At 31.2% G+C, this 13,047-nt stretch overlaps 1 protein-coding gene across 2 annotated transcripts in view; it reads left to right on the top strand.

The window, feature by feature from the left end:
* Window positions 1–13,047, top strand: part of CLPTM1L (CLPTM1 like) — a 657,087-nt gene that overhangs the window by 402,273 nt on the left and 241,767 nt on the right. For both annotated transcript variants that reach the window (XM_044065147.1, XM_044065148.1), the window contains exon 9: window positions 2,268–2,371. In XM_044065147.1, coding sequence (XP_043921082.1) covers window positions 2,268–2,371 — 104 coding nt within the window. The remainder of the gene's footprint in view (window positions 1–2,267; window positions 2,372–13,047) is intronic.

Below are 13,047 nucleotides of genomic sequence, written 5' to 3'. Positions count from 1 at the left end.
GCAATAAAATTATAAAAAAATATAAAACCAAGTGAGATAAAAACTTCAAAAAAGGAAATCAGACAATCCTGCAAACCGTAAACAGATGATTCTAAAAAATAAGAATGTGGCATATCATAAGAGTAGTTGATGAAGCTGCATTCTGCAAGAGCAGTAGCAACATCACAGATATTTTTGGGAATGTTTTACCCAAGATGCATGTTAATTAAGCAATACACACTGGATTCGTAATCCCAGGGAAGCACAGAATTTGCTAGGATTGTCTTAAATGGGCTGCTTGGACATTCTGCTTTCCTTTTGAATTCATTAGGGATATTGCTTGGGATGCTTCTAGTATGTTGTGATTAACAGTTTGTAAAATACATTCTCTAAGTAAGATAGTACAGTTAACTAAGGTACTCTCCTTAGTAGTAGATGATTTTAAGTGTGTATTTTTGTATCTGTTAGTCCACTCACCAAGCACCTGTATTATTCATTTATTCATTTTCTTGTTTACTTTTGGTTTACATTATTAAATATAGCCTGTGTTTGCTTTTAGGCATCTTACAAAGTTCACTATCATTAGTCCCCAGGCCACACTTAACCAATAGTTTCTGTGGTGCAGATCACCTTCAGAGGTTCAGATCTGTCTTTGAAGATCTGAGTTAGGATTAGCCTACTTCAGTTTAAAGAAATTACTATAGGAAACCAGCATTGGTAAAGTTTGTTGCATTAATGGTGGGGACTGTAGTTAAAACCGGGCAGAACTGTTGGGAAATTTGTTATTGACAGCATTGATAGTGAAATGAAGAAATACCCACATGTTCTGATTAGTTGGTATAATAATTTATTCACATTTCTACTTTATAAGGTGATTATTACAGCATTACTTTCTTTAATTCTAAAAGATTCCCATCACAGACTGACTTATAATAAAAGTAGGTGGACCGTGTATTATTTGCTGTAAGGCAAAAGTTAAAAAAAACAAACACTGATGGTGGTGTTATGAGATGACGTTAGAAAAAAAATTTTACTATGAGTGACTAGAGTATGTAGTGTTAATGTGGAAATAGAGAGTTCATTGACGGTGATCAAATCAGCTCCACATTTAAAGTAGATTTTTCTGTTCATCTTTCTTCTAGTGTAGCAGACATTTCTTTACAGGATTGTCCACAAAAAAATTTGTAAGTGGATATATAGAAATTAAATTTTTTTTTTCCAAAATAAGGGTGTCCCTTCAAAGACAAGTATTTGAAACTGTGAATTCTGTATGTGAGGCAAACACGACCTCCGCATTTAATGACTAGTGTAAGAATTAGGGACTGTTAGATTATTTAATGTATTTTTCATGGGGAGACAAAGCTACATAGATTATTTAAAGTTGTGTTTCTTGTGGCGGAGACAAAGCTACATAGAGGTAATATCAACAGTTATTAATTGTGTAATGTGTAGTATTAGGGAATATTACACTTTGTATGTATACATTTTACATGGGAGGTGTAAAAAGGCAACACTGTACATAGTGTATCGATATTTAGTTCTGGTATTTTTAATATTATTTAACAGTTTGCTAAACTACTTGCTATCAAGAGACTGCATTATAAATACTACTTTGTCTCCTTCCAAATTGAAGTACATTTTACCAAAGTGCCCAACAGCTTATAATTTATTGAAGTAAGGCAGCCACTTGCACTAAAATGGCTCTTGTTTTCATGATAAAGTTAGTGTTTTGCCTCCTTAAGAGTGCCATCATTTTCCTTTGTCCATAGTACTACTTTCAAAGCACTGATTACTCATTTTGGTCAGTGTTGTTTTGTTTTACTAAAATTCACCAACCTGTTAGTCTGGGTCATTTCAGGTATTAAAAATTTAAATGCATTTCCACCTTTTTAAAAAGAAAGCAGTTTATGCCCTCCCCATTTCCTGGCAGCAATATAACTTCAGTTAATCAGTAAATGTAATGGTAAGGCAGGAATTTTTTGATTCTGTTGGAGGCAGTAGGGTGTAGAGAAACTGGAATAAGGTAGTCTGCAAGTCTCCCCAGAAATTAATGCATCCAAAAATATACTACATCATGAAATACTCCGATGTTAGCGTAAGCTATAGCTGATATAGTGTCACAGTTCATTTTATGCAGCATTGCCCAGCATTGGGAATCAAGGGATTGACTATTTTGATAAGCTTAATCACATTTTTGCTTTTATGATACAAGTCCCAAAAAACATGGGTCTATATTCAGTTGATGGTCACCTTGTTTTTCAGCATTGACTTTTTTTTCCTTTTTTTAGTGCTTTGGCGTTGTTTCAGTACGGTAGTGATATTCCTTTTTCTGTGGGATGAACAGACAAGTTTGCTGGTACTTATACCTGCTGGTGTTGGAGCAGTGATTGAGGTGAGATCTTTCTGTTTTTTTTTCATGTTTACAGTAGAATGTAAGAACAGCAAATCCAGTGTTATAAATTCAGTAGTATGCAGCTAAAGTATATAGATATCCCTGTGTCCCAAGTTTCATGTTTAACAGCCGATTCTGAATATTTTTTAATTGCATTGACACATTTGTGATGAAGTAGTTAAATAGAATTGTATCTATGGAAGCGAAAGAATGCATTTCTGTTATTTTCCAGATGCAGTCCCTTATTTTGAAGAGGTGTGGTGAAATCCTCAACTTGGATTTTCTTTGTTATAAGGCATATTAATTAAGTTTAATGATCAATATATTACATCAGTTTTATATAGAAATTGCATTAACGTGAAATAACATCAACAATAAATAATAAAAAATCAACATAGCAATTATGTACAAGGTGGTCTACAAGTCAAAATTAAAACAAATCACGTTTAAGAACTATTTTTATTATATATGATTAAATGTCCATTTGTTTAATACATTTTTTAAGTTTCATCCATGAAGTTAATGATGTAGTTATTCTAGTGGTTTTCCCTTTAATTGTTAATATCTCCATCTGGCATGTTTCGATTGTAGTATTGTAGAATTCCTTCATAGTTGGTGTGGTTATGCTTTTCCAATTTTTTGTTTTAACTTTTCTTGCTATTGTAAGAAGAGTCCAAGCAAGTAGTCTACTATTTTAACACAGTTATGTACTGGTACATTGAACAAAATTAATGATTTGCTTAGTCTGAAATTATCGGTAAATAAAGCCTGTAAGAAAATGTCAACATCACTCTAAAAAGGTTTAATTATATCACAGTCATAAACCATATGTTGCCAGTTCACCACAACATCTAATTTGCATCTCCAACAACTACCTTTTTTATATGTATTTTATGAGGAGTAATGAATACCTTGTTTAAAAATCTCCAGGAAAATAATTTTCATCTTAAAGATGTTGAGGTTAGTGAAGAAGAAGTAAGAACATTTTTTTCTTGCTATCACTTGGGTGATAATTATTGATAGTTAACAAATATAGCCAGAATATCTCATTAGCAAATTCTGTTTTAGTTTTGACTATTTTGTAAATTCTAGATAGGCATCCTTTTTCTGGAGGGTGGGGTCTTTATGCATTGATAATGTCAAATATTCTATAAAATTGAGAAGCTCTTTTTTAATTGTTGAATGCATTAATGATATTCTCCTTTCCATAGCAAATCTACAATTTTGTATATCAAGCTACATTTCAGTGTCTAAATTATATTTCCTTAAAATGTAATCTAACTGATTGATTTTTTTTTTTTTTTGTCCATGATTTGAAACCAAAAAGTTCATTGCTTTTCTTTAAATTTGTTAATTGAGAATGTATTAAATGCAATAATGTTATTTTGTGTATATGCTATTGGAAAAACTAAAATTATCCATGCTGCATATTCAGGTATCCTATAGACAAGACTTTTGAAGTTGGAGATTGTTGTAATGTGTATTTAATTTTTTTGATGTGCAGTAATATGATCTTTTAGTAACCAGAGAAAACTATTATTGTATATTTTATTATAGCAATTAAAGTTTAATTGGTTTTCTTTAATGAGAAATAAATGCAGCTATACCGCTAAATGGATCTCCCATCAAACACAGGAAGCAAATGGAACAAAACATGAACAGGAGATCTAGCCACGATTGTCTTCCAAAAAAGCTCACGAATCCCAAGTAAAATCCAAAAGCATTTAATAGTTCAACACATAAAAATGTAAAAAAGAATAAGCGCTTTCGCGTAGTGTGCCCTACGCTTCATCAGATGACAATAAACAAAGTACAAAGTTCTTAAATACAGCAATGCGCGGGAAAAACCTTCTAACAATCAATTAATTAATTAAAATTTATATTGCAGCAATCAAAATTCATTATGGAACTTAAACACACATTGCCACATTAAATAGTATTGCCGAAGATGTATATGCAGACAAACTAAATAAAATGGGTGATTAAACACTAGAACAGATGAACAAAAACAAAACTCTAAATGAAAAGTAAAAACTGTTGTCTGTTTTATAAAAACTGTATGTATAAGTATCGGAATAACCATGGTGTATATATGCTCATAAAAATCATTAAAATACATCTTTAGAGATACATAGCTATGACGCTATGGTTTTCTTTAATATTAAATATTCTTGTATATCTTGCCATTTAGCAGAATAGTTTTTATTCATCCATAAGATAATTGTTTTGATGATAGCTGATAGAATATAATTCTATGTCTGGCAGACTTTTTCCTCCATATCACCAACTATGTTGATGAAGTTTAAGTGCAATTCTTGGTCTGTTAGGATACCAAAGTAATTTTAAGTATTAGTGAATTAAATTCTTTTATGTATTGTTTGGGAATTGGTAGAGCTAATTGTATTATGCATAATTTAGGTAATGTTATTTTTATGATCAACAATCCCTCTTCCATTGTAAATATGAATTCCATTTTGATATAAGATTTTTAATTGTATCAATACATTCATTGTGATTTACACTGACTATATCGTTTAAGTTCTTAGATAATTTTATACCTGGATATTTTAATTTGCCATCCTTAGCTAAATGTTTAGAAAATTCCTCTGCAACATTATTATTGGAACTGATACATAAAATGTTTCTTATCTTCATTAAATTTTAACCCAGGTATAGACTGAAAGCTTTTAATAATTTTAAAAAGAATACTAAGAGAATGTGTTATTTTTAGTGTCAATAATATATCGTCTGCAGATAATAGTAATTTCGAGTTTAAATTATGTCCAAATTGAATTCCTTTAATTTCAGAATTCTTTCTTATGTAATTTGTGAAAGGTCCCATAATTAAAGTGAATAATAGTGGCGACAAGGGACATCCTTGTTTTTTACCTTTAGAAAAAGGTATTGGTTGTTTGAACCTATTTTTATATAAGCTAATGATTTATCATATAGATTTTTAATGAGATGTTGAAAATCTGGTGGAAAATTACATTCTTGTAAAACTAATAGCAGATAATCCCAATTAACAGTGTCGAAAGCACAATTGATGTCCATGCTTACTAATTTTAAATGTTCCTTCATATTATTAACATAACCAATTATAGTTAATATTCTTTTTATGTTGTCATAAGTATTTATATTCCTTATGAAGACTGGTCATTATTAATTGGGTATGGTAAAAATTGTTGAAATCTATTTGCAATAATGGACATAAAGAATTTATAATCAACATTTAGCAAGGATATTGGTCTATTTGAGATGCATTCTGATGGATTTTTGTCTGATTTTAGTACTGGGGGATAGGAGTGTATATTTCCAAAAGGGTGAGGTTATTCTTAAATCTTAACTGATTGAAAGGTATGAAGTAAGATTTAGACAACCTTTTTTGGCAGTATTTTAAAAAGCTGTGAAATTATCTTATTGTTACCTGGTGCTTTATAGGCTTTCAATTTTGATATTTGGTTAATAAGCTCATTCATGCTTATAGATTTGTTAGTTATTTTCAGATGTTCTGTTAATTTATTTTTAGTGTATTTGTTAATAAATTATTTCATGGCTTCTATTGAGTCTATACTAGGATTATTTTCATTGATTTTTTTTAAAATGCATTCCGAAGTCTTTAAATATATCCTTTATTGTTGTGACTTTTTTCTTTTCTGCTGAACTATGTATTTCCTTTATATGGTTTGTTTTTATCATTTTAGTTCTAGAGGCTACTTTACGTAATGATTTTGAATTTATAGAATAATTTATTAATTTTATTGTTTCCATGTTAATGTTTAGTATTTCTAGATATTTGCTTTGTAATTCACTATTTTTTTCTAGTTTATTATTAATTTGAGAATCTCTATCAATTTTTTCTTGTAATTCTTTTAAATCTGTATCCCATTGTTTCTTTTTTTATTGAATACCAATTTGTAATTTTTCCATATAAATATGATTTAAGAGCATCCCATATGTAAGCTTCTGAAATTTCAGGTGTGTTACTAAATTCTAAATAAGTGTTAATCTTTTGATAACATTCTTTAAAATCTTTCAAAATGGTGATGTAAGATGGAATTCTTTTAATATGAATGCTGTTATTAAAATTCATAATAAGTTCAAATGTTATGGCATTATGATATGATATAGGACATGAAATTATTTTTAATTTAATTTTGAGACTAAATCACTTGAGACCAAAATTCTATCAGTTGTAGATTGGGTACCATAGCTATTTGAAAAGTGAGTAAAACAAAGAGAATCTGTAATCAGAAGATTAGTGTCTTTAATATTTAGTATATTGATAAAATTTAGTAATATCTTAGTAGACAATGATCTTCTTTTTCCCCTTGTATTAGAGTCCTTTTCATGTAATATACAATTAAAATCCCCAGCGATAATAAGGCTTCCTTTTGCATGTTTCAAAATCAAATCTAAATCAGTCTTGGCAGTTTTAACTCCTAACACTAGAATCCAGTATATATTTATTAGAGAATAAAGGGGTGGGAAGTTGGTATAATGGTTGAGATGTTTGCCTTGCAGATACAAGGTGCAGGGTTTGATTCTCACATATGGTAATTGTCTAGGCTTAAAATGGTCCACAAGGGCAATTAGCCTAGTACTAATTTATGAATCTATGAACCTATAATTATATTTGCTAAAATATTAACTAAACAAAAGCATTCCTTTATCATCATTATAAGTACTTAGAATTTGTGGCTGGGGTAATGAAGTCTTCCATAATATAGCTAATCCTCTACTCTTTTGATTACAATGAGAACTGGCTGTCATTTTGTGTTGTCTATTTATTCTGGTAATATCTGTTGCTGTTAAATGTTTCTTGGACAAATACGACTTCTGGAGAAAATAATTTTAAGTATTTGTAAAAACTAATTCTGTTACAACCATTATTTAGTCTGTTAATATTGGTTGATAAATATTTAAAATTTATCTAACAGAGACTGTATTTTTCTTATGAATGTTGTTTTGTATTATATCAGTAAGGATAACATATATATCACTAGTAAATTTTTTTGTTTTTTGGCAATATAACAAAAAAAAATCAATTTTTAACTACAAACTCTCGAGTTTTAAATGCAGACACCAAAATGGAATAAATTATGTCAAACTTTATAAAATGAAATAAAATTCCATCTAGGTCTCTCTCTCTCTCTCTCTCTGTCAAGAGAAACAGAATTATCTCAGCTCAACAGTTCTATTTTTATGATTAGAATTTAGATGGTGATGAGAATAAAATTATGATTTTTAAAGTTCTATTAAAATAATTTTCATTGTTAATTCAAAGTTGTGATAATATATATATAGATATATATTTGTCATCTATAATAATTAGATAATCAAATATTCTATTTATCAAATTATAAGCAAGATTAATATTTTACAATGACATGTTAAGTTCAAACATTTCAAAATGTGTGTGAACATTAATTCTTTGTTATTAATCAACTTTAAACATATTATTAGTATTGTCATAACAATTTAACAATATATGTGAAAAATCTTCATTATTTGTGATCAATTTCAATCTATTTCTAACTCTCCTAACAAGTGTAAGTTAGAGCATCAGTTTAGAGACAGATTTAACAGGAGTGAACACATACATTGTTAAAAGTATTAAACTACTTAAGTCTACTAAATTGTATAAAAATATGAAAAATATAAGTAAAACTTCGAACAGTGTCTAGTCAAGTTATGGGAGATATGTTGTAATGTCTTCTTAAAACTTGAAATAGAATATAAAGGTTCACCATTAATATGCACAAGTAGATTATTCATCATAGTCATCAGTCTTCAATGTTACTTGTGTATTTTGACCTGATAGAAGAGGATTGTTGACTATAGAAAAAGGAGTATTTTCTTCTGTATGAAACTCTCTCCTTTCATATGAAATGAATTAAATATGCGGTGGTACGGCGGTAGCGTTGTTACCTCACAGCAAGAGGTTCTCCTGTTCGATTCTCTGCTGGGCTTGGGAGTGCCTTCTGTGTGGAGTCTGCATGTCCTCCCAGCGGTTGGGTAGCGTTCGAAAACATGTGTGTGTAAATGGCCGTGCCTTCATTGAAGGTTGGGCGTCGAGCTGGCACCTCGGCATTTCGTAAAAAATCTACTGCCAATCATTAGTGGACCGGAGTTTCGCTGTGGCGACCCCTTACCGGGAAAAGCCGAAAGACGAACAACAACATTGTAGTAATTAATGCTAAATCTTATGAAATCAGTCTTCTGCATTCAAATGTGTTTTATCTAGCTTTAACTCAACAGTCATTTTTTCCTCCTGTATACATGTGTGGTAAACCATAATAATTCTTTAGGTTAACATCAACTTTGAAATTTTGCCAACGCAGTATTATGACTATGAACTATCCTGTGATAGTATGTAGATGTTATATATATAGAAACATAAAATTATATTTTAAGGATGGACAATAATGTTTTCCCAATTCAGCTATATTCACTACTAGTGTGCAGTCTGATTCCTGTTTTATCTAAAGCATATCTTATCCAATATAAGTTAAAACCTGTTATAACAGAGGCAGGAAAAGGATATGATTTAATTATTTATCCAACTATTGTAAGCTTACAAGATTAAGAATCATAAAGTTGATGAAATCATAATTTTAGTGCTCAAATATATTTTCTAAATAACTTAAAGTCTGAAATTGCAAAGTATGTCAGTATTTAATTTTACTAATATTCTATTTACCTCCAAGATACCACTCTCTTTTATGACGTACAAACCCCAAAGTACTCTGTAAATATGTAAACCTACATTAAAAAGACCTAGACATGTAAAGGACTTGTGTTAAATTTGATTACATGCATTATCTCTGTATATGAAGTTGGAACACCTTACATATCTTCATGTTGACACAAAATTTGTAAATTGTTTCATTTTGGGTAACCAGTTCCTACTAGTACAATCTTCAGTTATTGCTATACAATTGATGTAATTTGTTTGACATTTTATACATTCCATCACATAGCATTACAATAATTTAATTTCAAAAATGAAATTTGTTTGTATACAACCATGCTCGCAGTCCGTCAATTCCTCAAGGCTCACTGATAATCAAGTCTAGAATTGTATAGTAACGCCTTTTTCATTATTTGTATTATTCAAAGCATTTCATATAGTATTATTTAGTTTTTATCCAACTAGTAAAATACCTGGCATAGATGTTAAAATGGTTAGTACTCCTATCAATATTCCCTTAGGATTCCACTTGTAGTTTAATGTGTTTGAATATGCAATCTTGGTGGTATCTTGATTGAACTATAAACTGATTATGTATTTCTTTCCGTTACTGCTATTACATTGACTAACATTTCTGTGAACATTAGGATTATTTATAACTGCTGATATTAATAAGTCATCAATTTTGACATTTAGATGAATTACAAGATAAGTGTGTTCTATTTGATCATCACAAGAATGAACATTCCAGGTCATTGTAACAGTGCTAACAGTTGGAACTGTTATGTTTTAGTTAATGCTGAATAGCTTAAGATATGTCTTGCAGTACATATTTTCACTGTTCTTAGTCACTTATCTCTTGGATACCTGATTCACCAATAGAATTCTAGTAAGGGAAACTGATGTTGACAGCAAAGATCATTGTTACCCAAAGTCTTCTAATCACAATCAATGCAAGTGTATCAAAGCTTGAAAAACAAACATTTTTAGTACATAACCAACTCAAGTCATTTTTTCAGTTGTAAACAATTCAACTTTGTTACAGAAAAGAAAAACATTTTTGCATTAAAATAGACATACTTTTCCACTGCTCAGTCTCAACCAACTTGAGAGACAGAAAAAAAATTGTCTCATAAAATGTAGGTTTCAAAATAAGTTTTACTATATATGACTGGACTTGTATCACAGAAATGTAAATAATGCATGTGTGTGACTCAGTCCAGCTGTCAGTTTTTAAACAGCATTTTAGAACTTGCACTGCCTACATTAAATGCTACCTTTAGTCATGATCCAAACTATGTCATAATGTCTAGGTTAGTGTTCAGCCTTTTACTTTAGCAGAAAATTGACAAGATCACAAGGCTACAGGAAGAAACAGTGGTTAAGACTCAGTATAAGATCAGAGTTAGTAAAATATTTCCCTCCGTGTTCAGAAATGCAATGGGGATTCAAAAAAGAATATTACAAATCCCGGTATTACCTATCACAATAGAAAAACCTGCAGCGGTCATTAAGAACACCCTGTGCAGATCTGTCACCTTGCATCAATGACCAGTTCATCAGCTTTACTATTAAACCTTCTTAGGTGTCCGGACCTTTTTTTATTCCCCCTCCCTTTTCCCTTTCTTCTCTCTCTTTCACTTTCCCTTCTTCCCTTCCCCTTTCCAATGTATTACGTGTTTTTTGTCTGAGTCTATCATCTGTTCCAGAAACTCAGGCATTGTGTCTTGCTAAGATACTTGAGTAAAGTGAGGTGCCTTGTCTTCACTACTTGTGTGTTGGCATAATGGTTAAGATAACAAGATATCGAAAACATGTTTGATTCTCACCATTAAAAGGAACTTGGTTACACTTCAAATGACCCAAAAGTGCAGCTAGCCTAGTACTAATTTATAATCTTCAAACCATGTGATTCTATTTTGTCTTAAACTTTTCTGTATACTTGCTAGCTCACTTTTATAGTATTTTTAAATTGAGTCATTTATGAACTTCAGTCAATCTATATTTTGCATCTCAAAAATACAGTCAGAACTGACCTTTATCTGTGTAATATGACGGTGATCTTATAATGTTATACAAAGCAGTGCTGTTTATGTACATGCCTCTATAAACTGGTTATAAAGGAGACAAACTATGCGCATAAAGAGTTTACTTATTAATCATCTTGTTTAACTTGTCTAAGCTATCTAAAATTTACTATGGACGAATTCTGCTTTTTGGCATGATCTGATTTATGTTATTTTACCTTTTGGCCAGTGTAAAAAAGTTGTGCATGAAAGGAATAACTCATGAAAACAAAACGAGACTAACTTCAATACTTAACACTAAGCTGCACTGGTCATAGAATACTGGGTAAAACAAATCCATTCACAAGTGACAGAAACCTCATAATAGTTTGTTATATTATGTAAGGCCATTAAATGTGATTGCAATATATATTGTCAAGTAATCTAAGTAATTATTTATTTCCTTTGTTTGTTTTGCTGCTTAGGCATCTCTTAAAACTGGTTAATGTGTAAGCATTCACTTATTTATAAACCAATCCCGATTAAGGCAGGAAGAAACAGTGAATGGTAGAATGTAGGGATCGAGCAGTAATGTAAAGCTTTACTGCCTTTTGTCTATCGATGCCCAAGCCACACAACTGCTTCTAAATTGCTGCTGCAGGCACATAAGTTATCTCCGCCCAACACACACTTCTCCGATCTCACTACAAATCCAATCCTGTTTGCTATCTACAGCACTGAAAGCACAACACCATTCTAAGCTTCAGTCCATTGAAACCAAACCAAAGTTCTTCATTAAATAACCCATATCTGCCCAGCAGCTTCTCAACACATTTTTTAGTATCTGCAAATCACAACTGCTCTCACTCCTTTCAGCTTCTCACTGCACAGCTAGAATACTATCAACTAAGCCCAACGACTGAACAAATGCACATCTTACATTCACAAGACCACATCTGAGCTCTTAGACCAGTCGAGTACAACCATACCCAACCAAAAACTAATTTGCCAGCCGGGATGCCCTCCAGTCACTTCATAACCCCTCCAGATGAGTCCAACAACTGTAAGCCTCTTAGAAATAATAACCAGTCTGTCGTTAATAGTCAAAACAATCCTAGGATGCCTTTAAAAACTCACTCAGCTCATATTCTGGCTATATGTTCTCCCAAACTCCATTCAAGCTCAAAAATACAAGAAATTCAGTTGTCTGTCCTACTTCAATCCACCTTGAAATCAATCTGCAGCTAGTAGATGCAAGCGGTAGTATAAACAATCACCGGCAGTGTGAATCATTGCCCAGAAGATTCATTCACTTAATATAAACATCAATTCTAGTATGTAATGGCAACATTTAGAATTAAAACCTACCTTAAAGGTTTCATACCTGCCAAGCTACTACACAAATGATTATTTCATTCAGAATCACTCACTGGCACTTAAAGGGGAAGCTCCTTTAACAGGGACTCATCATTTGACACTGTAATCAGCTGCAAATTGCTTGTTTATTCTGGCATAGAACACTGATATATTATCTAACAGGTTATTGGCTATTTTCAAAGGAAACCGTGAGGAAAGAAGGAAAAGACATACTAATCTACTAAAAATAGAGCATGTTTGCTCTAATTCACAACGCCATAGTTATTTAACATTTTGAATAACCAAGAGATTGCTGCACATTAGTTAAGCCTGCATTCAGGTATCTGAACAGTCTTACCGTAGGTCATAGTCCTAACCTGAGTTTTTAAGGTATAACTAGACTACTGTATCTAGAGTGAGACAGTTTAGAATGAATATATAAATAATTACCTTATGTTTGTTGTAACCAGAGTGTTGATCAGGAATTTGAAATTTGAAATATTATTTTTATATTATCACGAACATATTGAAAGATTTGTAAACATAAATTAAGTAGAATTAAGAATCAGACTAAAACTGAATATTAATCATTCAATAGTCAAATTGTCACTTCTCTTAAG

Source organism: Protopterus annectens, chromosome 3.part0 (genome assembly GCF_019279795.1).
Source record: "Protopterus annectens isolate FY-2018-M chromosome 3.part0, PAN1.0, whole genome shotgun sequence".
Lineage (NCBI taxonomy): Eukaryota > Metazoa > Chordata > Ceratodontiformes > Protopteridae > Protopterus > Protopterus annectens.
This window is presented reverse-complemented; position numbering and strand designations above follow the sequence as displayed.